The 26,060-nt window shown below is 39.6% G+C and overlaps 1 protein-coding gene across 1 annotated transcript in view; it reads left to right on the plus strand.

Moving 5' to 3' along the window:
• The window catches only part of cdh22 (cadherin 22), a 171,496-nt gene that overhangs the window by 83,141 nt on the left and 62,295 nt on the right, over nt 1-26,060 (plus strand). Inside the window, exons 3-4 of the mRNA XM_079341078.1 lie at nt 6,345-7,410; nt 18,504-18,798. Of these exons, the coding sequence (XP_079197204.1) occupies nt 7,180-7,410; nt 18,504-18,798 (526 nt within the window). The 5' untranslated portion in view covers nt 6,345-7,179. The remainder of the gene's footprint in view (nt 1-6,344; nt 7,411-18,503; nt 18,799-26,060) is intronic.

Raw genomic sequence — 26,060 nt, forward strand, 5'->3', positions numbered from 1 at the left:
CCTTAAGGAATATGGCTACATTTTCCAAGAGTAAGGCAATTTCATGTTTTCTCCAGGTTTCCTTGTCAATCTTTGTTCTGGCCAAAATCTTTCCAATACACAAATGAACAAATGGTTTTTCGTTAGACATAATTGAGTTCGGAGTAGTTTGTCACAGCATAAAACTGCAAAAATATAAACAGACAAAAATAAGAATCAGAGATTGAGTTTTTAAAAAACCTCAAATACATAAACAGCCAGTCTGTCTGCCTGCTGCTGTGTTGAAATCCACATTTCCAAAGAGTGTCTTGCTTACAATGTCTTTATGCTGCCATTTCCCTCTCTCTCTGTGTTGGGCACATTCAACATGAACAATGTGCAACAACCATTATGAAGCTCCATTCGTAAAGCTACATTAACCTTATCCAGCCTTTGTCAACAGTTAGCCTATTACTGCTAAAAACAATCAACAGTTAGCCCATTACAGTGCTACGCTACTTCAAGCTCCAGACTATCCGAGGCGAAACAAAAAACTAAATCATGAAAAATAACAGCATCTACCACACACAATTACCAGACAAACATGGCCAACATCAGATTTAACTTTCACACATATACAGTTCTAATAAGAGCGGAGTATGGACGTTTCAGTTTTGACTTTGACACTGACATTCATTACAGTGCAGTACAATAGCTTCTTTAACTTTCAATTACAAATGTTGATATACTGTAATATGATTATAAAAGCAGGCATGTTTTTTTCAAGCATTCAACAAATTATTGATTCTCTTTTAACTACAGCACTGGCATATTCATTCATCTTGAATGGTCTTTTTTGTGGAATTTCTTTAAAAAAATAATAATAATTACTTTAGTCAGAGAAGCACAGAGGGCAAGAGGTCACACATATTAACTACTCTGGCCTCTGCACACACACTGCTCCTTTGCTTACTTGCATTCCAGCGAGTGTTTGTGCTTATTTGAGCAGTGTGTCAGAAAGACAGAGAGGCCTGTCTGCCGGACATTGGCCCCATGCCTATCAGTTCGCAGTGATCAGTCTTGCCTTGCTGTCGTCTGTCCACTGCCAACTGTCAAAGGGCTCGCTCTGGGCATGCCCACTGATGAGAGGCTGCAGCCCCGTTCTAGAATCAATCCAACGCTCTAATAGGTCACGTATGGCTGCACAGTGCCTGCCAATAGCTTTGGATTGGAAGATGAGAAGAGGAGAGGGGTGGAAAGTTACAGAGGCAAAAGAGAGATATGCAGGGAGAGACGAATATGTCAGCCAAATTTTTATCATCAACAACTACTTCTGGCCACTGCTAGAAAAGAGAGGGCAGTAATTGACATGTCACTAATTTGCTTCCGCTACTTAAGACTGCTGACTACACTGTAGTGATTGCCAAGTTTCACTGAAACCAGAACAAACTAACAAAAACCTCTCTTTCTCGGTCTTCCCCCCTTCTAAGTTTCGTACTTTGAGACCTAATTACGATTGAATGTGTACACTCTTATTGAAATTCCCTGAGTGTGGAGGCAGAACAGACGGAGATTCATTGGAGGAGTGTGGATTTTGTTTTTAGACACCAAGCAGTTGGTGCTCAGCAAATGTTTCAGTTTGCAAAGCAACTTCTGGGCCGTTGGAGCATGCAGAAAAATATTTGATACAAATGCTCTCTAATTAAACATATTCAAACTGCCTGCCGCACTGTTAAGTCTACTGTAAGGGAACAGGGAATGTGTAGATAGGCAAAAACGAATTAATTATATCCTCCCGATGCTGTTTGCCTTGGAGCTACAGTGGAATAAACTCTATGTTTTTTTTTTCTTTGAAGTTATCACTCCATAGCTCAAACATATCTAATTGGAAAACTTAAAAAGATGTTTTTGAATCAATTTAAGTCAAGCTAGGCTGGTTAGATGAGTTTCCCCGCCTTTAATAAAGTCCCAAACATTTCTACTCTTTTTTCATTTTGCAGATATCTATGCTTGTTTTCAAAAGCTAACCCTTGTTTTTCTTACTTCTTTTGTAGTTGACCACCTACATGATATGTACATTATATTGTGAAATACTCTATGGAAATAACATAAATCCCATACAAAAAGTTTCTAGCTCAATAAGGGATGTTTTGCAACCAACACATTCTACATTTCTGACATTGTAACTAAGCAGTTGCTTGAACTTGGTTTGCTTGGGTGCAAATAGTTCTGCTTGTAAGACAATGTGCTTTTTGCATCTAAACCTTTGAATAAATGTTGGGATTTTTGATAGACGGATATATATGATGATCCTTTTTTTTCACTTTTGCAGACAGCAAGCTTCTGTGGAATTGGAGACAGAAATGTTGGACCTTGGTCTTTTACATCACAATAAGGGTGGCATGGCTGCAGAGGGACACAGTCCTACCCTAGCCGAGAATGGTAATAGAGTGTTAGCCCCTCTGCAGGGCAGAAGGGATTGGCCATCATTCTATGCAGGGCAAAGTGTTGAGTCTTACTCAGGGGTAAGATAACACAGGGCAGATTCAAAAGACACTGGTCACATTTTGTCCCTCTGCTGTCAGAGCAAGAGCTGAGAGCTGAGAGAAGAATGCTTGAAAATAGGCCTGTCACTGCCAACAAGCACACTCCTACTTGAAATAAGCAGCTGACTGCTCAGTACCAAGGAACACAGAACACCACTGGTGTTGGTCTATTTCGCCAATAAGTTCAGGGCACAGAGGGAAGAGTCTATTTGTGTTCAAAGTTGAGTTTTATTCTTCAATGTGGAATTTTCTCTCAGCAGTGTTTTGGCGGCCAATAACACAATATAGTTTCAATACTGTGTGGAGAAGTCTTATTGACGAGTCGTGTCAATTACAGAGCTGAATTATTCCCAAAACATTAAATGACTTTAATAGATAAAAAAATATGTTTTCAATTCAAACTTGACTTTATCAATAGATTTTTTGGGATTGGAGTCCACTCTATCTAACAGTAATTACTTTTCACTCACTGATTGATTCTTGATTCAAAGTAAAATCATAAATAAGGCGAATGCAACTGTTTATGGAGTAGATCTTTGTTAAACCAATGCATTAAAGCATGTTTTCAAGCTTGTGCAACTGATAAAGTGAAAGCCCTAAATCAAATCACATGTTTAGCCTTGGGTAGTTATAAACAACCATTGAAGAAGTTGTACACACCTCTAATGAGAAACATAATGTTTGTTTTTTTTATCATGGTTTCTGGCTCTTTTACATTTAAAGCATTATGTCCACAGTCAAAGACTTAATTTAGGTTTCAATTTAAGAAAGAGTTTTATTTTAAAAAAAAGAATACTATTGACATGCTCAAGGCCAATCATATTTGATGAAATGGTTGATGGTATTATGCCGCATTTGACCCATTCCCTTTATAAAGTACAAGACATTGACCGGCCAAATAGCTAATCTAGCTTGCCCCAGACATGCTAACTACCAGCTTTGCTACAGTCAGTTGTCTGTGCAAAGACCCTACAAAACACAGAATTAGCAAATTAAGTTGTCAGTACTATCAAATAAGTATGTAACACTTTTTAACGATGCACAAGAGCAGAGGAAACTAAATCCTTTCAGCCCAAGGCTTTCCTCTGCATTTCTGAGACCTGTTTAAATCACAGCAGGGAACCAGCCAGTGATTAACAAACAGCTAATACATATCTTAAAACAAATACTACTAAACAAGATAGTAGTATGACGGTTCAATTCACAAGCAAACATATCTGTTGTTATTCTCGGCACTGGCTACAGAATTGAAATGCTTAATATTTGCATATGAAAACAACATCAATGAAAACAGAATATATCATAATGTGCAGGAGGTCCATTCAACACACAAATTAATAGAAACAACTAACACCCGCATCTATTCAATCTAAAACAAAACAACAGTTATAGTTTGGGCATCAGGAATTATCAGCAGTCCTTCTTGCTTCTTATTGGAGTCTTACAGTCTCCCATGAACCATAGCCTACAAGCTCAATCAGAAAGTAGACCTGAAGTGTCTGCAATAAAGGCACCACTTATCCATTATTACTGTTCAGTTGCTACTCCTATACTTTTATCAGAATTCCTATTTCTCTTTCATTTCCTTTTGTCTTGCCCTCATAGTACAACTCAGATTGGCACGCGAATATGCAAGTCTGCCTCCGGCTTTCATTTTCTTTTGCCTGCCTTGGGATTTAAAAGGACTCCCATTTTAACAAAGCATCACATTTCAAAGAATCTAAACATTAAACAGAAGACAGAGGGCTTAAAAATGGATTAGCCCATTGAAATATGCCCGACTTTCCCTTACATACTGTAACTCTTTATTATTTTAAGGTAAAAACTCTTATAAATAAACTAAACACCAACAGTGGTGTCCCCAGACAGATTATGCAAACGTTTTTTTGGAAAACAAAATTGCCCTATACTCAGGTGAAAGGGTCTTGTCAAGACAATAGACTGATCAAGAGGAGAAGAATAAAGTTCTAGAGGGCTATTCTATCTGCTTTCATAAGCCTCAAACAAACATGAATTATTTGGTTGGAAATATCTTCTCAGACACAAAAACAAAGATCATTACTCACTGCTTCGCTATGCCCTGTTTGGGTTTTGAGTAACATATTCAGTTATTTCTGTGTAGTTTCTACACACAGAATAAGACGTGACACTGGTCAGATCATAGCTGGCTTTGGCATGGACCCATGTTTCTTTGGATTTTTCAGTTGTCTTTGTTAAACCCTTACCCCCTTTAAAAGTCCTCAGGGGTCCAACCTTGAATGTTTCTTGTCAAAATAAAGACCTGACAAATTTCTTGAAGAAAATAATGTTGCGTTGCACAAAATGTTAATGAGGTTAAAACATGGACCAAGAATTCAGTTCCCATTCAGTGTCTCAAGTCTGAAGGGAAAGACAGCCTCTACCCTGCTAAAAGAGAAGCATTCCAGATCCATCTTAGTCACCTTACAACTGTCATATTATATTAGTCTTCTGCCTGGCCCCTCAGTTTGGTATACATCAACTCCTGAATCACACAACTGAACATGACATCACTGTGACGTCACCAAAAAATGACATGGTACAAATCCCACGGGGTTCCACCATTAACAGCACTAACTGTCCTGAGTGAACCAAGAGTTCTAAGCCGTTCAGGTTGCTCTTGAACTGTTTCCTACTGGAGATTGGACACCCCCCAGAGCAGTTCGTTTCCAATACCACGGACATTGCCTGAACCAACAGTCTGAGAAGGAATTATTTCCGGAAGCTCCAAGCAAGCTGCTGGGCAGGAAGAGAGTGAGATTAGAAGTCCTCTCCCGGCCGGCAGAAATACAATAGGTTAAACCACCTGCAGGCCTGAAGAGCTTTTCTTCCACTGGTGTTGCAATCTTCCTTTTCTCGAGGTCGCAGTGCCAGAGACATACTAAATGTTATTGTTTCTCCTTTTCTGTCGGACACCTTTTGTTCGGAATGTGTCAAAGAAGCCATTAATCACAGCCACACACAACACAACATAGTCCGCCTGGCTTTCTATTGGAGCCTTCCTCCTACTTTTTTTATTGAACTATTTTTTTCTTTCATTTTCATTTTCTCTTTCTTGCTCTTTTTCATTCAACCCTTCTTCCTCTAACTTGTGTGTCCGCTCCAGTAGCTCTGTCTTTCTCTCCAACCTCTGTGCATGTTTCGCGACAACCCAAGCACCGTATCCGCCCCTCCTCCTGCTGCTTTCCAATGTTTGTCTGAAGTATTAGAGGGTTGTTGCCTCATTGGATGCAATTAATTGATTAATACTTTTATCCAATTAGTGCTCCCTCATGCAATTAATCAGCTGGCTGATGTTAGGGCCGCTCCACCAGCCAGGCGAAAGGCAGACAGATGCTTTGGGTCTGCTGTGTGATGAACAATGACCTCTCTTTCTTGCTCTCCTTCAGCTCTCTGGCTCTCTCTCTTTCCTTTCCTGTTTTCCAGACATCTGGTTTGCTGTCCTCTTTTTAGTGCTCTGTCATCCCTCTACAGCACACAGCACATTGTTAGAAATCTTGCTGAACACAACACTCACTGTTGGAAAACAGCTTTCTCCTGAAAATCCTGACAAATCCAACAAATTACAAAATTTGGGGCTCGAAACACAAAAAGGTTAAAGGAAAGGCAAGATGAACAGGATTGTAGTGTTAGAGGAGTGGTTTCCTTCTTCTTCATGAAGTGCAACATATTCCATAAAGTTAAAAGTTATATTGTAATGAATATCTTTTAAATGATAAATAATACAGTATATGTGATAAACATTCAAACTGGGATTGAAATTGTTTCTTATTTTGTCTAAACTATAATCATAATAACGAGGATTTTGTTTCTGTCTTGCAGGTTTGTCCTTTTCCTTCCTTTGAATCATTGATGGAATTGTCAAGTATCTTAGGACCTTTTGAAGAATGAACTTTCTGGACCACTGGTTTGTTCTGAAGGGAAAAGTCATCAAAGATCAAAGAAAATCACCAACAGTAAAATTAGTTGACCTTTTCTCGGTTCAAAGATTCTGATTCAGGAGGCAAAACTAGGAAGGAAGTGGATTACAGAAGAGTTTTCTCTGAGGAAAAAGAAGTTCAGAACTCCTTAATTACCACCAAAGTACGTATTATCCATCGGACGAAAGAGAAGCAGTCAAGAATGGATGGAAACCATTGCTTGTACATGACTCATGGTTCATGTTCTTTGATGCCATTGTATCCCTTCCCCCCATTAGCTTCTGCAGCGATCAGTAAGCCATTCTGGTAAAATCTTCAGTTTTGTTGCCTTGAAAAATTCTACTTGAAAGTTTTTGTTTGACTTTGTTTGTTTTCCCTTCTTGAGGTCATACTTTGAAAAATAACAGAAACTCTACAAAGTGAGTCAGGTGCTCTTCAGAATCAGCATGACCAACGATGTTACAACATCAACAGGAACTCTGCAGGTGGTAGGAATCCAATATGCTCCATGACCTGTTCTGTATTCAGCAGATAACTTCAGATTATTCCTGAACCCATGGATTAACTTTCAAGTTCTCACACAAGGACCTTTTAAGTTTGCCCTGGTGGAGTTTTATTTGTCGGAAAAGTACAACAGAAGAAGTCTTCCTGTCTGCATGAAACTTTTATCCTACATGTAGACCCAGGTTGGATTTCTTTGTTTTTTTTTCTTTTCATACTTTTTTTTAAATATAAAGATGGCTCCTTTTTGGACAGCAGGAGCTTGTAGACTATTGGCCACATTGGGTCTTCTTAACTGTTGTAGTTTTGGCTGGTGCGAAGCCTCAAGGACTAGTGGCTCGGTCTCAGGAGAGACTAGACAGGAACAAGGGCCCTCATCACTGGAGCGAGTCAAGAGAGGATGGGTGTGGAACCAGTTTTTTGTGGTCGAGGAGTACACAGGAACGGAGCCGCTTTACGTGGGAAAGGTAAGAGATATACATTTTTAAAGGAACTTTTTTTAGATAGAATCGCTTGAACTGTTGCTTCTGAAAATAAAGAGGAGAGAAGTGGAAGTTATTTTTGGTAGGGAGTACAATCTCTCCAGTTTGAATGCAATAAGTTTATCCACAATGACATGGCTTCCATTATTTCTCTCTCCTGCTTATAATTGTATCCACTTAAGTGGTTCAAGGACTCAGACGGAGTGAGACATACAGTATGTAATTCTACAACAAGGTGCAAAAGAATGGCGCTGTTCTGGTCTAGTCTTTAAATTATTTTTGCATGCATAAACTGACAGCTTCCCATAGAGACCTCTATTAATCCAGTTAACATGAAAGACAAACTATAATGATTTTGACAGGAATAAAATGACTTAGATGTGGCTTCTGGGAAAAGATAATTGGATTTATCTCCCAGTGACACCGTCTATAGAACACTGTATATGTATCAAAGAATGAAATTTGGACTTTACATTTTTTATTCTGGAGTGGTCCCACTGTCAGATTTGGCATTTATTCGATTGTTAAAGTTGTTGTATTAGATCACATGGGATTGTAATAGTTTATCTAGCACGATGGCTTGTTAAATATATACTCTGACATATAGTGTTTTATGATTGGTCCTGTCATGACAGAACTGTGAACTCATGCCAATTACAGCAGTCGATTTCAGAAGAGTGTATACCTTTAGCTAGCCCTAGTTTTGCAGCACCTGTATGAGGGTTTCTGTGGTTTTGAGTTTTGTTTCACTCCTACTGTTAGAAGTACTCCTGTTCTCATTGTTATCTAACAAGCATTGTTCTCTGACCTGCTGTACTTTGGTGGGCTGTAGAGTCTCGGAAAGTTGTAAAAATCCTTGGGCTGCTTATAATGCAAACTGGTGCTTCCTGCTGACACTTCACATGAAAAAAAGCTTTCCAAATGTAAAACACTTGATCAGTTGGTGCCGAAGCAGCTAAGTTAGTCTTCCAAGATGATACTAAATTGAAAGCTAATACTTTCTACTAGTGAATAATGCAAAAAAATAAAAAAATGACAGAAGAGAAAAAAGTTCCTTTGTCATAGGGTCATAAAAATCAAATAAAATCAAATAAAAATTTCTCCTTTGTCTTTCAAAGTCCTTTTTCATTTGCAAAAAAATTTACTAAAGCAAAAATAATAGACCATAACGAGTCTTTTTCCAGAAAACTGCATCTCAGATATGACTGTTGTTTTTTTAATGAGTTATTAAACTCATTTGTGAAACCTTTACATTAAACTACATATACATCAGATACTGTGCAGTATTAATGTCCAAAACAGAGTTCCAACTTTGCTTTCGGTAGCCCCAAAGTTCTTTACATGATGCATTTTATTTCAGCTCGGACAGCCTCAGAGATGCCCCCCTCTCTTGATGTTAACAACGTCTTGACACCCTGAGATGTGTTTATTGAATATCTTTTTTTTTTTTTTTTAATCCGACCAGCATGTGTCAAATCAGATCTGCTTGCTATCATCTTAGTGCCGTAAGTCCATTTGGGAATATATGTCTGCTTTCATCGTTTTTTCACCCCTCTTTTCATTCACATCCCATTCATCAGCCGCTCCTCAAATGAACCTCGGCGAGCTGATGAGAGCGGACAGCATGTACGATTCACTTGCCTTACATCGGACGTGATATGAAAAGACAGCATATTAATGCAGACAGCATGAGATCCAGCCATGAATCACACACATCAATCAGGACAGCCCCCTTGTTTCTAATCATTAAGACATGGACATTGACCAGCTTATATTGCGTTTGCATACAGTACATTGATCAATCCATTCATCCATATGAATGGAAAAGTTCTCTGTAACAGGGCCCCAGTGTTATAGAATTATTATCCTTTGGCTATAATTTGTGTGCCATTGTGATTTTTCTGCATCCCTGCCGGCAAGACCGACAACAGAGCCAATGGGCAGTAATGTCAGTCTGCTGTGAGGTGGAGAAATTGAGAGAAATTGAGCAATACATGAGAAGAGGAATGGAGGAAGAGGGAAGGCTGCAAAAGGAGACAGGGGAAGTAGAGACTTCATACAGTCGCTTGTGATTCATTACAAGACAGGGTGCTAAAGGGAAGGTGGTGGACTGACGGAAAAGGGGCTGAAGGGAGTGAGAGAGCAGCACAGCAGGGGGTGAGAAGGGATGATTTCATTAATAAAATTATCTGAAAGTATGTGACACTTCATGTGACTAGTGCGCTGGGCAGCGTTATCTGGGCTTTCTAATGGTGTGTGTGAGAGTGGGAGTGATTTTTCTTTTATGTGTAACTCCCTCTCACACACAGATGGACACTGCTGGATTTTTGGTATCAACACTTTTATTTGAGCTGCAGAGGATTAGAGCCAAGCAGTATGCGCCTCTGCAATGGATAATTACAACATGCTTTTTTCCCCCCTTCTTCTTCTTCTTCTTCATATTACTTAACTCCAACTGAGCAAACTTGCCAAGCTTGCTCTGTCTCCCACTGTCACTACCACTTCTCTTCTAATGAAATCAAGATACACCCATAAAAACGGTCACTCACACGTCATTAAAGTGCTGGCTTTGGTCAGTACATTTAGATTATAAACCCTTTTGGACTTAAATGACATATAAAGAAGTTATTTTCTTGGCAGCTACTTTTCAAAAAATTCTGCCATAATAAAAGGAAGTACGTTTGGAACCCATCTTGAGTGCACTTTTGTAGGACACAGAGCTGCTTTTCAGCCCAGATAATCCTGAATAGTTATAGGAGGTATTACAGGAGGTAAAGAGGCAGAAATGACACATTCTTTCTTTCCTCAGTCATGTTCCTCATGTTTCTGTCTCCTGTTTTTGTCAGAAATAAATCCATAGTGTGTGTAATAGAGAGGGAGATACTTGAACTCTACGAACACACTTTTGTATTCCTGTAGTGCTAAACGTACTTCAAGAGTTTATGTACAGTTTCATGTATCCTCCCAAAGCTCTGATCTTTATGGATGTGTCTGGCAATGATTTCCTTATTCTGCCTCAGCATGAATAGAAAAGAAAATGCTCGTACAGTCAGTGTCCAATGCTTCCTTGTAGCTTGTTCTACCTCCACACTTAAATTTGAGCCAAATGAAACAGATGGTGTCATCAGTTTTGTTCACCAAAGCGTCTAAATCCTTATGAGGAGCATCACTTTGATTTATGGTGTATTCTTTTCTTCTTCAAAACAAAGCAAAATAAGCATACTCGATTTAATGCTCATTTGGAAGTGTAGTTTATTTCTGCAAAAAGGTGGTTAGAAACCTCTATAGAACTATACCATGTGAGGATACATCGAAACGCCTGCACCTTCAGTCGCTTGTGACTGCAGCTTTCAACCAGGAGAAGAATTTTGTCGGGAGGTGACCAACTGTCACCAGATGTTCAACCTTGAGCCATGACATCATCCGGTTGGTGGGTCTGCAGTGATGGAAGAAGCCATTGCCCATCATCTCCCAGTTTCCAGCTTGCCCCCTCCCGAGTGAACCAAAGCCAGCAAGAGGTTCTCTCTTCTCACAGTAATGCAGACACAATTTGGATTAAAAGCTATTTCCTTTTGTTTCACATGATGCCTGAGTAAGTTCTCGTTGGTTGCACCCCTTTAATGTTACGTGTGGAATTCATGAATGAGGGGGGGGGGGGGGGCATTTGGCCACAGACACAGCCAATCAGACGACAGAAAAAATGCTCGTACTACGCCTGTTAAAGCAATTCTCCCCGTCGTAATGATCCAAGCTATAATTAGTCAAATCTAGGTCCAACTGTAACAACATGACACGGCTGTCATCCAAGAGGAACAAAACAGATTAAGGTTTGAGAAATGGAGAAAAAACAGAAACAGGACACGGCATTCAAGGGAACCACGTTTCGAGACAAGCCTTTTGTTTACTCTGATTTGTCATCTTTTCAATTTATTTTGGCCATTCAGTTTTTAAATAACGTCATGTTATTTTCTCTCCTCTCTGCTCTTCCTTCCGCTGTTTTCTGTCTGAGCTTCTGTTGGTCTATCTTCCATCAAAGCATCGCCCACCCCCCCTCATTTGAAATTCTCTTCCTTTCTCCCCCTTACTTTCTTCCGTCTTTTTTCCCTTCGCTATACGCTACCATTTCCACCCCCGACCCCCCTCCCTTTTTCTCTAACTCCTTCTCACTCATGGTCCGTGCCCTTCCTTCCCTTACAGCTGTCTCCACCTAGGCCTGCCTCTGATACTGTCACCTTGTTAACACTTTGAAGCTGTTAAGATCAGAGAGCTTGACAAGCTGCGGTGAAATGTGGCAGGGTATACTCCTGATTACACAGACTTAAATATAAGACAGCCACTTTGCTCCTGCTTTGAAAGCCTCAATAAACCGAGGATTCACTGGGGCCCACGCTCTGATATCTTCACTGGAAGTGTTAAACCAAGCTCCCCAAATGTCTCCCAACTCTGTTATTTTTACATCTGTCATAAGAGGCTGGTTCTTATTTACTTGTGATGCAGAAGTGTCCAAATGTAGCCCCCCCCCCCCCCCCCATTACAAATAAACACTTACCCCTCTAAAGTACATACATTGACTTTGTTCATACTTTGAATGCACAAAAGAGCTGACGACATAAGACGAAGGAAACTTTGCCTCCCCGCATGTGAGTCATATGTCATCCCCTCTAGCAGGTTAGCTAACAGTGACAGCTCGACACTTGGCTGTGACCCAAAGGTGAACCTGACAGGGCATCAACAACCTCACTGTCCCCTGAGTCACTGCACAGACCCTCCACTGTACCACATGAGACATTGCTAACTACTACTTGCATAAAGTTGAACTAAAAGTCAGACAGAGAATCATGATAATTGCTTTGCTTAGAAAAAATAGACATTTTACCATGTTTAATGGAGTTCTATTTTTCAATTACACTTTCCGTACAGATATCCGTTCTTTAATCATATCCCGTTTGTACATGTGTGTTGAGAGAATTGAAACAGTCTAACCCTAACCCTGGTGGGACAGGGCCACCCACCCTCTGGAATTCACCCCCCCAAAAAATTTGAGAGTCACACACTCACTTCCTTTAAAAAAATCTCCAAAAACTCACCTCTTCAACATCGCCTACAATTACTAACAAACTCAACTCTCATCCTCCTTCTTTTACATCATTTCTTTGTTGTGTTGTTTTTGTTGTCACTTTTTGTTAAGCGCCTTTGAGTATTTAGAGAAGCACTAAATAAGTCAAATACATTTTTAATTTTTTTTTTTCTGTACTGGCCTCAAAGTAATCTCTGTGTATGAAGAATTTTCTCAGATGAAGATGCTGCGACTTTTCAGCATCCAAGTTATATTAGAATGATAGCTTGTTTCATGAAGATACAGAAAAAAAAATATTAAATACACTGATTTATTAAGAAGAAAGGAACATAATCTTTTTGGTTTTGCAGACTTAATAGGCTGTTAAACTACAAAACATAACCCATAATGACTAAGGGAAAAAATTATATTTAAATGAATTCAAAAGAAATCATGTTTTCAAAAGTGAACAGACCCAAAGACTTGACATTCAACTTGAGTTCATTTGAAAAAAGTCATTAGAATATTTAACGAAATAAAGTCAAGTGAAGTTGATTTGTATTGCACATTTACAACAGCCTCTGCTAACCGATGTTCTTTACAAACAAGGCGTAAAAACAACAACAGTAACTAAGGATGGGTTTTGAGTTGTGCTTGGAAAGAATTGGATGAGTTAGCGACTCTGATTAGGGGAGGCAATAGATTCCAAAGCTGAGGGCTTGCAACTGAGAAGGCATGGTTGCCCATGAGTGTCCACTGAGCTCGAGGGACAAGAAGGAGAGACAGCTCAGAGGACCTGAGTGATTGTGTTGGGGTGTAAGGGGTTTTAACAGTTCTGATAAACAAGAAGGGGGCTAGACCATGCAATGACCTAAAACAAGTAATAACATTTTAAAATGGATTTTAAAATCTACATGGAGTTGGTGGAGGGAGGCAAATGCAGGGATGATGTGCTCCCGTTTACATGTACCTCTCTAAAAACTTGCAGTGGCGTTTTGCAGTATAAAGACATTTATGAAGAAATGGGGTTAGCAGGGTGTCAAAGGATTATTTTTAATAGATCTGTAAATGGATCAATAAATAGATAACACATGCAAAATGAAAACCATTTAAATCTGTTACTCCTGTTATTTTTCTCTATCATGCTTTTAACCGAGAGACGATCAGATGGGTTCATTTGTAGCACCCGTACGCTCTCTCTGTGTCCTTCCCATAATGCTTTGGGAGATTCAAAGACAGTAATCTGTTCCCAATGTTATTTTAATTCCACTCAACTGTTACCTGTTGTATTAAGTGTTTTGACAGAGAAATTGAACTTATTTGATGTCAGAAGACAAACAGCTTGCTCAGCCAATTGATGGCTGTATTGAAGCATTAGTCCATGCTTTATGTTTCAAAAGTGCCCATAGTGTTTATTAGACAGTGTAATGTTGTTATTGAGTCATTGCTTCATTAAACATGCTGAAAGCTTAAGCTTTAGACCTACTTTTTGGAGCAAGTGTGTTAATATTTGGCCAAATTGCACCATCAGAGTTTTGCCAAATTAGCTAGGGGCAATTGCTTCTTACTTTTTGGGTAACTCTCACGAAATAGAAAATGTGTTTTTCATGTGTGTGTTCAGATTTGATTAAGACTGAGGAGGAGGAAGAAATGTTCAGCAAACTGTGGCAGCGAGACGTTAAGTGTTGCAAAACCACCCTAATTGTCTGAATGAGCAGGATGTCACAGGCTGTGCCGCTGCATTGATAAGTTTTTTTTTTTTTTTTTTTTTCAAATCAATGAGCCGAGCAACAGTCACTGACTTCCTATTGTTTTAAAACACCAGCAATTACCAGTCCCTTTCTCCTCAGGCTATAGCTCTTCCTCTCTTCTCTCACTCTCCTACAAATCTCCCCCACCCTCCTTGGTTACTCACACACAGGCCTGCCTGCAGATATGGCGAGGCCCCCTTAAAGGGTCGAGTGAATGAGCCCTCCCAGGATATGATTTAATTGTATCAACGTCTGCACATTTGATCAGTAGTGTAAGCGCTAGCCTCCTGGCTAACATTAGCTCCCTCTGACTGGCTCCAATCAGCCTTTGGAGCTGACTGAAATAAGCGTTTAACAACTTCTTGTTGAGGTCAAATGCCTGAGCAAGCCCCCTCCTTCTTCTTTTTTCTTTTTGACATCCTAACTTTAGACAGGTCCTAAATAGACGTTTTCTGACCGAACTGGCATAACAGTTAAGTCATGTTGGTGACCTTTGAAAAGAAAGGTTTACATCATTTTTTCAAGAGGGGGTTTTTATTTTGAAAGAGGCTTCATTTTACTGAACAATAAAACAATACATAAAATGTTGTTTTTTTTGGTGGTTTTGGTAATTGCCAATTGGTGGTATTTCTTTTGTCGTTAGGGGTAAAGTAACGTTTGGCCATTGTTGCTTAATACTATGGACCATGTTTTATTCAACTTATGTGGGCCCCCCTCATGACTGGGCCCCAGAAAGCTCCCCTTCATCCCCCCCCTAATGGGTGGTCTTGCTGACACATACTCAGGAGGCCCATAAAGGCCTTCTTAAAAAGCTGTGGGTAATGTTGCCTTTGAATCAATCTTCATATCATTACTTGCTGAAAAGTTTCAATCTCTAAAGGCCGATTTGAAATGAGTCAAGGTCTTTTACCTGCTTTTTGTAAAGCGTCCTGAGATAACATTTGTTCTGAATTGGTGCTGTACAAATTACGATTGATTGATTAAATGAATGCACCTTTCTGTGTTAGTTAAATGAATGCTGCTGCTTTTGAAATGTAGTGGCACACATCTCAGTATAAACTCCCAACCTGCAGTGGGACAAGATCTTACAACAGCAGATTTCAATAGTGGCCCATTTTCACTGTGGGAGAAAGTACCACAATCACATCACTTCTACAATCTGTTATACTGAACTCAGGCTGACTGAAGCGGCTGTTCTCTCTCAACAAGGAAAATACTTTTTTTTTTTTTTTTTAAGCAAAATCTGGACAATATATATATAAAACAACTTGCAGCATTAAGCATGTAGTCTGTTCTGAGCAAATGCACAACGTTGTAATGTGTCAACGCAGCATGAAATAAAACAGTTGATGGCAATATAGTGTAGTTCAACATTTGACACATTGTATTTGTTGTCATGACACAGAAATTGACTGGAACTGATGTCAGAGACAAACAGCCAATAGCTGACATGTGGGTGTGCAGAATTTTACAATTAAAAAAGGCTGAAAACATTGCTGCTTGCATTGGAACTTCAAAAAAGGTTGCTGCAAATTCAGGCATTTTCCTCCTCGCCATTCACAGAAATTTCTCGTGACGTCCTGTAGAAATGATTACTGCATCAAGGAGCTAACACTGCAGTGTAATCTAAACCATAGAGCTCAGGAAGATGTATCTAAACTGTTGAAGCTGCAGCTTTCAAGAGGTTTTTTTTTTTTTTCCATCTTCATGGTCATCTGTTAAGGGCACGTTTGCCACTCCTGGTTATTATTTTCTGCTAAGGGAGTGACGTCCTGGCTCTGACCTTTAGTTTGCAGAGAATGACTTAGCTAAGCGTAGTGTGTGTGTTTTTCAAGCTGCCAACTTGAATCACTCCAGTGAGGATAGACTGACAGACGGATGGGTATATCCAGCCTGAGGGGGGAGAAATCGCATCATCCCAGCAGAATGATGAACACGCTTAGTATGGATGTGTACGTGCGTGTGTGTTTGTGTGCAAGCATGCTCGATATGAAGGTGTGTGTGTGTGTGTATGGCTGGGTGCACATGTACAGTAGGTAGGCTCTTGCATGCATGGTGCCAGCATTTGTGCAATTGAATTAACACATGATGACAACATTTCACACACATTCTTGTCTGTTTAATCTAATTTGGAAAATGCAGAGAGAGATTTTCTGAGGGAAACATCACCCAGTGATGCATGACTATGCACATTTTTTATCGGATAACTCTCACACTTTGGACCAATGAAACTTCTTTTATTATAACTGAAATATTGATATTTCCAAAGAATCTGGCACTATATTTTCACTGACTTTTCATGTATTTGTCTTCAGGATGATTCAGGTTGGGAGGGTGGAGGGGAAGGCAGAAACAGGTAGATAGAAACGGGAGGGGAAAAAATGGATGAGTGAAGCAATATGAAGGCGCGGGCTTGCATTATTCCACAGTTTTACGACAAATACTTAATGAAAACCCCCGCGAGGGTGATAGAGGCCCGTATTTAATTAAGCCTTTATAAAATATTAACCAGGGAGGCCGGGGCGATTTCCCCTCTCCCCCAGTCTGTTCAGTAGATTGAGCCGCAGTTACAGTGCACAGACAGCACTGAATTATAATTTCAGATTGCAGGTGAGCGAGGGAGAGTGAGATAGAGCAGGTTTAGTGCTCGCTAAAGAGCCAAAGGGGAGGTTGGGATGGGGGACCGATGCAGCTCCTATTGCTGCCTCTGGAATGTCTTCTAATCACATTATGGGGGGACTATCTCTGATTTATAAGGGCTCTTTTAAGTTCACTTTTTCAGCCCTGCCACTTCCATGTTTCTACCTTTTACAATCTTTGAAATGACTTTGATCTCCTAGTTTGGGTGTCACACTGCGAAGGGCAATCGTTCAAAAAAAGGTGTAAATCATCAGTCGTGCTGCGGTGTCTTTTTTTTTCCCCCAGACAATGTTGATGGCTGCTCTGTGGGGAGCTCTGGGAAGGCCTTAAGCTGCCAATGCTGCTGGAGAGTAAGATAAGGGAACTGTTCTCATTTATTTTGGTCACAGCTGAGGACCAAGTGTCATTTTCTGACAACTATCAATTACACAAACCATCAGAACAGTGGTTGTAACTTAAAGGAAAAAATCTTGTAAAATGGGTGAAGAATCTTAATTCAAAGTGTCTGCAGTCTAGGTTTTCTGCACTTTTACCTGCTGCACTATAATCCTAATCATTGACCTGAGCTGTCTCAGGTGTGCTCACATATTCTGAGTGTGCTCACAAGTCCTGATATGAAGTTTAGACACTTGTTTCTTGTACGCTAAAACTGAAGAAAGCTTTGAAGAACTCTTTTTTAGTCAATACCTCTTAGGCTGCCTGTATCACACTTTCAGACATGTTTGGCTTTTTAGAGTTAACCAATCGTTTTTTTTATTTTTTAAGTATAGCCATGAACAAATTAAGGACAGCTTTAACGTATGGTTGCAATAATACAATTACTTTTATATGCAATCTCTCAAAAAGAAAAACTGTTCCTTGTTCCCTCCAAATTACTGCCTGTGGTATTTCCATCGTAACAAGTAAAGTCACATTTTAACTTCCTTATGTAAATAGATGCATACGTTTTAATTGGTATAACTGTCACCATATATTCCCATGGATTGGACGTTAAAATATGCACCACTTCTCCTTCTCTGCCACTCAAATCACTTTCAGTTCCTGTCCGGGGAGGATGTTTATATCTGCTAACCAACTTGCTCAATCTCTCCTCAAGATTTTGCCATTTTACAAAGAATACTTTTCTTTGCGTTTAACTGACCTGTCTTGAACTGTTCCTGCTCACAGGATATCAGATGGTGTCGCAACATGTTGTTTGAAACGTTAGATTCCAGAAAACTTGCAGAAAAATGTACAAAAAGAAGACAGAGCACAAGCAGAGAGCACTGGGCCTGACATGCACGCTGGACATAGAGTTTAATGTAAATGAGTCACAATAATTTACTGGTTTTTAGGTCAAACAGACCTTTCCCCTTTATGTTTGTCTAAAACAAATTCCATCTGTTATGTCTGCTGTTTGTTGTAATTTTGTTTTTCTGTGAGACTTAGATGTGGGAAAATGACATTTTGAACCTCTGTAAGGCAGAATTGACTATAAAGGTGTTTATCTTAGCTTTGTTATCTTTTTAAAAAAAATCCTCTTGGCTGTTGAAGATAAATATTATCTAAATCTAATTTACTGGAGTAAAGGATGGTTTAAATGAAAGGAAATGAGAAAATTAAACCATTGTTTCTTTTGTATCAATTTACAGATTCATACAGACTCCGATGAGGGTGAAGGTAACATCAAGTACACGATTTCTGGAGAGGGGGCAGGTTCCATCTTCATCATCGATGAGCTAACGGGAGACATCCACGCCACTGAGAGACTGGACCGGGAGGAGAAAGCCTTTTACACACTGAGGGCTCAGGCCCTCGAGCGGCTCTCCAATAACCCTCTTGAACCAGAGTCAGAGTTTGTCATCAAGGTCCAGGACATAAACGACAGTGAGCCAAAGTTCTTAGAGGGTCCCTACATTGGCAGTGTGGCAGAGCTATCACCCATAGGTAAGAAATCAAGCCGGTAGTATAAATAATCCCTGAGCCGTTTAGAGCTTTGAGCTGATGGCTGGATAAAAGTGCACATACAGTACTTAACAGACTTCCCTTATATTACAGCTATTATCATGATGCATAAGCAGGGTCTGTAATATTATCCTTTGTCTCAGGCCAACGGAAAGCTGAAAAGTGCCAAGAAGAGCAATATGCTAAAAACCTCCCCACTGTTGAGATAGTAATTGGAAGAGTCAGACAGTAAAAATGAAAATATGTGTGGAGTCAGGGAATTCTTTGTGGTTGGAAAAGAAGTGTAATGGTTATTCGGACGTTCGAGGAGGATCTTCACATAGCCTTTGTCGGACCTATGGCCTATACTTAGGAGAGAGATGGGGAGGGGGGGAAGACATGTATAAAGAAAGCGATGACATGCAGTGCTCCCAGATGAGTTTTATGGCTGTGCTCTGACACACTGTGGTGAGGGAGGATGAATCGGGTGAATACAGGAAAAGAGAAGAGGTGCTTGTGAAGAGTGGATAATGGCGAGGGTACACAGCGTTTTCGCGAAGGTTTTTGACATTGCAACCACAATGCTTTTAATCTTGAACAACATGTTTTCATTGTGAGCAGCAGTGTTAGTGGAAACAAGGTGGCTTAAAAAGCCTCTGTGAAATGGAACAGACAGGTGAGAGAGGGTGTCAGGGGCTTCATTAGCATGGTATTAATGTCAAAGACAGCAGCTGAGGTGCAGTAAACAAAAATTCAGCTCGGCTGCCAAGCCATATAACAATATTGCATGTGCTCCGAACGTTGTGTGTGACATTGATATGTGCGTGTATGTTAATGTGCATGCAGCGAGAGGTGGAGGTGTTTCTTGTTTGAATGACTCCAGGAGTGTTGGGAAATGGAAAAGCTCTTCCCGTTTCAAGCCTGATTGGAATTAAATTCTGCTTTCTCAGCATGATCCCAACCATGGGCATTTCTGCCTACAGTGCTCTCTTAAACGGAGGTGCGTGTGCATGTGTAAGAAAAAAAAGAGAGAGGGAGGGGAGAAAGCAATCGAAAGGTAAGAGATAGGTGAAGGGAAAAGAACGCGGCCTTTAGAAAAGAAAACTGGCAAAACCTCGGAAGCAGGAGAGCTATTACCTCCTCCAGAAAGAGCGAAATTGTGCCACAGAGACCGTGCTTAGTTAATGTTAGTTAATGTAATCTTAATGATCATAACCCTTCCACTTTGGCTGCTCCCCCTTGTTCAACCCCTGTCGCACCTCAGTCAAATTACGCACTAAATGAGCGTGCAGGTTCATGTTTTAAACATCACTGTGGAGCAGCAGCCCTAATGAGGGAACAGCTACTGCTTACACAAGCATTCTCTCGTCCCTGCTCCTGTCCCCCTCTCTTTTCTTCCCACCGTTCTCCTGTTGAACATCAGCTAAGGCCAGCAGTATTTTTGACATGTCACTGATAAGGTCACAAGCACAATGAGAATAACTGAAGGGAGAGAAAAAAAACGGTAAAAAAGAAAAGAAAAGGTGACGGGCAGATCAGCTTCACAACCACATGTCACTCACCAGTTTATGTGCTTCAGTTGTGGCGTATAAGGCTTGGAATGCCATTTTATTTTATTTTCTATTTGAACAACGGCTAAACTGATCGGTCACATTGCATGTTTCTTTTTAAACGTTCTCCTTGACCCAATATACTTTAATAATAATGATATTTTTATATAGTCATATAAAAGCATTGGTAATATGGAAGCATTGGTAGATTCAGTCTTTCAGGTTCTTATTAAACAAGCAATGTATAATCATCTTTTCAAAAAAAAGAAAAATATTTATTTCAGCGTTTGCTTCTTGGTCCATAGAGCTTTCTCAAACCACACATAGTTTGTTTTAATTTGGTAGAACTGTTGTTAATTACTCCATTACTTAATTTTGGTTATGCGTTGTCAGATATTATAGTCCATAAACTGAGTCGAATTTATAAGTGAGCCTACAACTTTCAAAGTGTTCCTGACATTTTCTGTGTGATGGCACTTTATGCTGGAAACCTGATCAGAATCAGTGCTTTTTATGTCATTCTGACACAGCTGCTGTAATATGAATCGGGGTTGCATTTTATGTGATGATGGAAGCAGGTTGAAGGCATTAACCACACCAGTGATATGCTCACTGTGTTGTTTAACGGCCAACCACACAGCAAAATGCCTCGGAAAACGTGAGGCCATAATAGTAAGAAAGTAATCAGGAGTCAGCTGCCGAAGGCATATTCATTTTTACTTCACACTCCTGTCATGTCTCCCAGTGCACATCTTTGTCACAGCTTTACAATCTCCCCCTCGGCCCATTCCCTTGTTTTGCACATTTTTTTCTATCTGTCTGCCTGTCCGCCTGCTCAAAAATACTACTTGTGTACACAGTCTGTTTGTTTTTCAGGGTTGGTTAGCTTTAAAAAGAGACAAGAGGGCATATAAAAAGGGAGTGGCATAGATAATGATGAAATGGGGGTCCCTGTGGGTCCCTGTTGTCCTTTGGAAAATGTGCCACTAATGAAATTGCAGTCTTAAATCAAATTTGCAGTGCACGGGTGATTGAATGTGTTTTTTTTTTATTATTTATTTTAAATGTGCACGTCTTCATGGCGTAACAGAAGAGGGAACATGGATGGACTCGCTCTACAGAATGTAAGCCGTGTCCTCTGACTTGTGATGATAAAGACTCTGAAAATGTGATTTAATACAAGGTCTCAGTAGAGGACATCATGGACTGAGTGTAGCCGAAAGAAACGGATGAGAAGATGTGGCCTCGAGTTTGGTTAATTACAGCATGAATAAATTAGGTCAATTTTTTAACACTCATTCAAAATCTGTGAATGTTATTCGGGAGCAGCAAGATGGAGTAACACATGGAGCAAGAGGTACATAACTTCAGTGACAAAAACCAAGAACAACGTTGAGTTTCTCACAGCTTTTTCAGTGACATTTTAAAGCTAGGGATGGAAAGATTAATCATAAATCATGATAGACCGATTTAAAGATATCAAGATTCACATCGGTACTCTAAAAAATGAATCTCAATTATATGGTGAGCAGCTGTAAAGCAGAGGCGGTTGGCAGCTGCAGAGCAAGATTTGAAAAATTGAGGACGCACCACTGTCTTTTAAATTGGAGGTGTGGAAGCATTTTGGCTTCCCCAACACTTAAAATGAAAGAGGTGAGAAGATAACAGACAAGACAAAAACTGTGTGCAAATACTGCAAGAAGACAGTCCAATCATCTCCCCTTGTTGTGAGAAAAAAAACAAAAAAAACATTGAAAAGCCAAACCACGCTGACGAGCGGGGTTGCATACCCTAAAGGGATCTTTTTTAGTCATCATTCGTCTGTAGTCTCATTGTGTAAAATAAATCGTGAGAGAATTGTATCGTGAGCCCAGCATCATGAGTGGAGTGAACCGTTACACCAACTTTTAAAGCTCATTGAAGAACTTTTTGTTGGTGTTAATTGTTTACCTCTTATCGCCTTGCTGATCTTGTGCTATACATATAAATAATCGAAAATTGTGAAACATGTAAAGAAAATGCATGCATGTTTCTCACTTTGTCTGACACCTACCCAGCACTAGTGGTTTTCAGGCGTTAAAAATAATTATAAAGAAAAAATCTGTTTTGATCCTTGTGGTCTTTTTTTTTTTTTTTGCTTCAAACATGCAGGGGGATACACATTCATCTCAGTGTGTTACATAACCAGATGAAAACTTCTCATATCATCTTTAAATTATGCCATTTATTTATATGGCAACAGTTCTTTTTTTTTAAATTGCGTGCAAGTTACTTATTTCAAAAGTTGTGTTCAATGATAAAAAGGTCTATCAGAACAATGTTTATCACGGCAGAAGAACAATTCACATTTGAATAAGGCAAACTGAGGACTTTGGTAAAACAATAGCAAATTCTGCCCCTCTGAAAACAATGTGCCAGTGTCCCTTTCTCAATCCTAATCGCCGTGTATTCAACATCATACAGTTGCTGTCTGGTATAAGAAACAAACACATCTGTGTGAGAAGAAAGATACAATCTTCTGATATAGTAATGTGCTGCAGCATTGAATTGTCCTGTTTCCTTTTTGTTTATCATCCTGCCCTTTGTGCTGATCCTCCATCGATTCATTTTCTTTTTGCTCACATTTCTACAAATACAAAATTATCAGAGGTTTAGACGGTTATCTATCATCACTGAGATCAAAAAACACTTATTTCTCACCTCTTTTATTTTAGGCTATTTATGACTTTACTTGTTAAGATAGGAGATTCAGAGTCAGGAATCAGGGAAAGAGATAGTGGAGGATGAAATGCAGGAAAGATGCCATAGTTTGGATTTGAAAAGGAGCCGCCAGTTTGGTGGACCATAGCATCCGTACAAGGGGTGCACGTGTTAACCACTAGGCTACTTGCGCCCACTTCTCACCTCTTTTGGCTCATGTTTGGAGCGCAGGGCAGGAAAAAATGCTTTCAAAGCATACTGTATGAGAGCATATTGTGTACATTAAATGTGTAGATGATTCTTATTTTAGTCGATAGTAGATTTAGTAGATTTGAGAACATTGCTGTTTCAGTAAACAGGTATTAGTTACACAATTGATTGCAATTCAGGGGATAGTCAGGCTCTAACAAGAAAAACATGTGTTGTATTTTTTTAATCAAAAACTGTATCATATTTCTTTTTGATTAATGGAAGCTCACTTAGAGTCCAACAGGTCATCTTTCTCTTTTTATGGCTCATCATCCTGTGTTTTTTCGGAGTATGAAATGGACCTGTAATTAATGTAAATCACCTACAATGTTAAAAGCTAATGTTGCCTCATGTCCATTTGCGAGGTAATGTTGGAGAGAACAGGTCTTTCCATTTAAAACACCCAACCCTCTATTATAAATGACCTCAAATTCATCTTTGGCAAAAAGCCATGTGTCGTTCCAAAAGTCCCAATAAGATTATCCAAGACCACTTAAAGATACTTAGTGCTTAACATATAAAGATGTGGGTAACCTCACTTTTTTTTAAAAAAACTATTAAAGACTGCTCTAAACTTTTTACAATAAGAGACAACTTAAAGGTAGGTACAGGACTGTGTACGCACAATAATAGCAATATATATGTTATGTATATTTAAGATGACAGACATTTTGCATTGCTTGCATTCATTAACCTGCAGAAACTATTGATCTCTACACTCAGTAGACAGAGTGTCAGCAGCTTTGAAGCTCGCTTAGCATAAATATGTTGATCGAGGGGAGAGCATTAGCATGGTTCTGCTCAAAGTTTAGAGAAAAAATAGCTACTATCACTCCAAAACTCATTTGATAACATGATATAGATATAACTTGTGCAAAACACTCCCATCCATTTATTTTTATTTATTTATTTTTTTCTTCACTGAAGGGTTCTTGGTAAAAATTACCTTCTTGGAATCATCACTAATCCAAAAATCTGCGGATTTGAACTTTATTATCAGAATGAGACAAAATAATTTTGAAAGGCCTTCAGTGCAACTATGGGTACTTGCATTCTTACATTTAATGGGCAGCTGTGGCTCAGTTGGTAGAGTTGGTCTTATCACAACCAGAAGGTTGGGGTTCAATCTCCAGCTCCTGCAGCAATATGTTGATTCGTTCTAAGGCTTGACACTTAACCCCAAGTTGCTCCTGCTGCTTCATCGGCAGCATATGGATATATGTGTTTGAATAGGATTAGTTACATCTGATGGTAACTTTAAATAGCAACCGCTCGATTGTTGAGTGCCAACAATGTGTGAATGGTGTGAATGTGTAGGTGTGACCTGTGGTGTCAAAGCACTTTGAGTAGTGAAAAGACTAGAAAGCTCTAAATCAGCTCAAGTCAATTTACAAATTGGATGATGTGTGGTTTATGTGTCATTTTGTGGCAGAATCAATAATATTTAGATGAAGTCTACTTTGCAGTTAATTCTGTGTCTTCCTTGTTGCAGACTGGACTTCTCTTATTATGCACTGGATTCACATTTACATTATGGGCATTAGATTGTTTCCCTGTTATAGAACAGTTTTTTCTGAAGTTATTTCCAGCTTAAAATGTTGCTTGCAGTAAATGCTACAGAGGCCAAATGTTTATGATCTGTCTTCAAAATTGTGTTCTCAAGATTGCAGTCTTCACATAAAGCTGAATTTAATACAATATGTGTGTGATAATAGTTGTATGTCTTTGCAGTGTTTTATTTATTTAGAGACATATGGAAAGGCACTTCTTGTAGTCCTGTGTGGATTATTTTTAAAGAAATATAATGGAAATCCCTATTGGAGGACTATAACAAACGTGACAAGAATACAAACAAGGATGGAATTGTTAAGCTTAGGCTATGAATGTACATCTCAACATATACAAAGGCTTTTCACAGGTGGTTATGTGTCCATGCCAGGTTGCTTGCATTGTACAACACCTTGGAATAATGTTTATGTCATCAATATTATTTGAATTGGATCCTTCACTTCCTTTTCTGCCTTCTCCAGTCTCACTAAGTATTTAAATATTCATGTAGCTTTGAGCTAGAAGCAAAAAAACTCAGAGACTAGAGTAATGTCAAACCTGGTTGCTACTCGACAATTCCACATGTTCCCTATAAATGGGTTACTTCCACAGTTAAGTATTGAATGGACCAGGCTTTAAGACACACTCCCTAGCATGCATATTGCAAAGACATTATTGGCAGTGACATAACGGCACCCCAAGCTAGTGCCTATATGCTCCACACAACCAGCTAATATTGAAGTAATAAAGACAGGCCTTTTCCAATTTGAAGCCCCTATTACACCGTGTTACAACATGCATACTAAGAAATTCTCCAACAATCTGGTTTTTTTTTTCTTTGTTTTTTTTTCTTTTGGGGGGGGGGGGGGGGGGGTGTTGGTGGTGGAGGGGGGAAGGGGGGGGGGGTTCAGTTTTGAGCTGACTGACAAAGTTCCTCAGTTTGCTGGGTTGAAATCCATTTAGTCACTGAGACAGACATCCTCTTCCTACCGTTCAAAGGTTAGGTTACAACTGGGAGTCGGGTGGAAAAAGTGGCAGAGGGGCAGCTCTTGATAGTGGAATCACAACAGGGCGACATTTCCACTGAGCTAATCCTGTGATTGATGTGGTTCCATTAGAGAGGACCTCGGGACCTCAGAGTGGCAGAGATGTGGAACGACACGACATCTGTGCTGTAGCCTCTAACCCTCAGGTAACAATGACTGACAAGTCAGTGCA

The sequence above is a fragment of the Symphodus melops genome (genome assembly GCF_947650265.1).
Source record: "Symphodus melops genome assembly, chromosome: 4".
NCBI classification, from domain to species: Eukaryota; Metazoa; Chordata; class Actinopteri; order Labriformes; family Labridae; genus Symphodus; species Symphodus melops.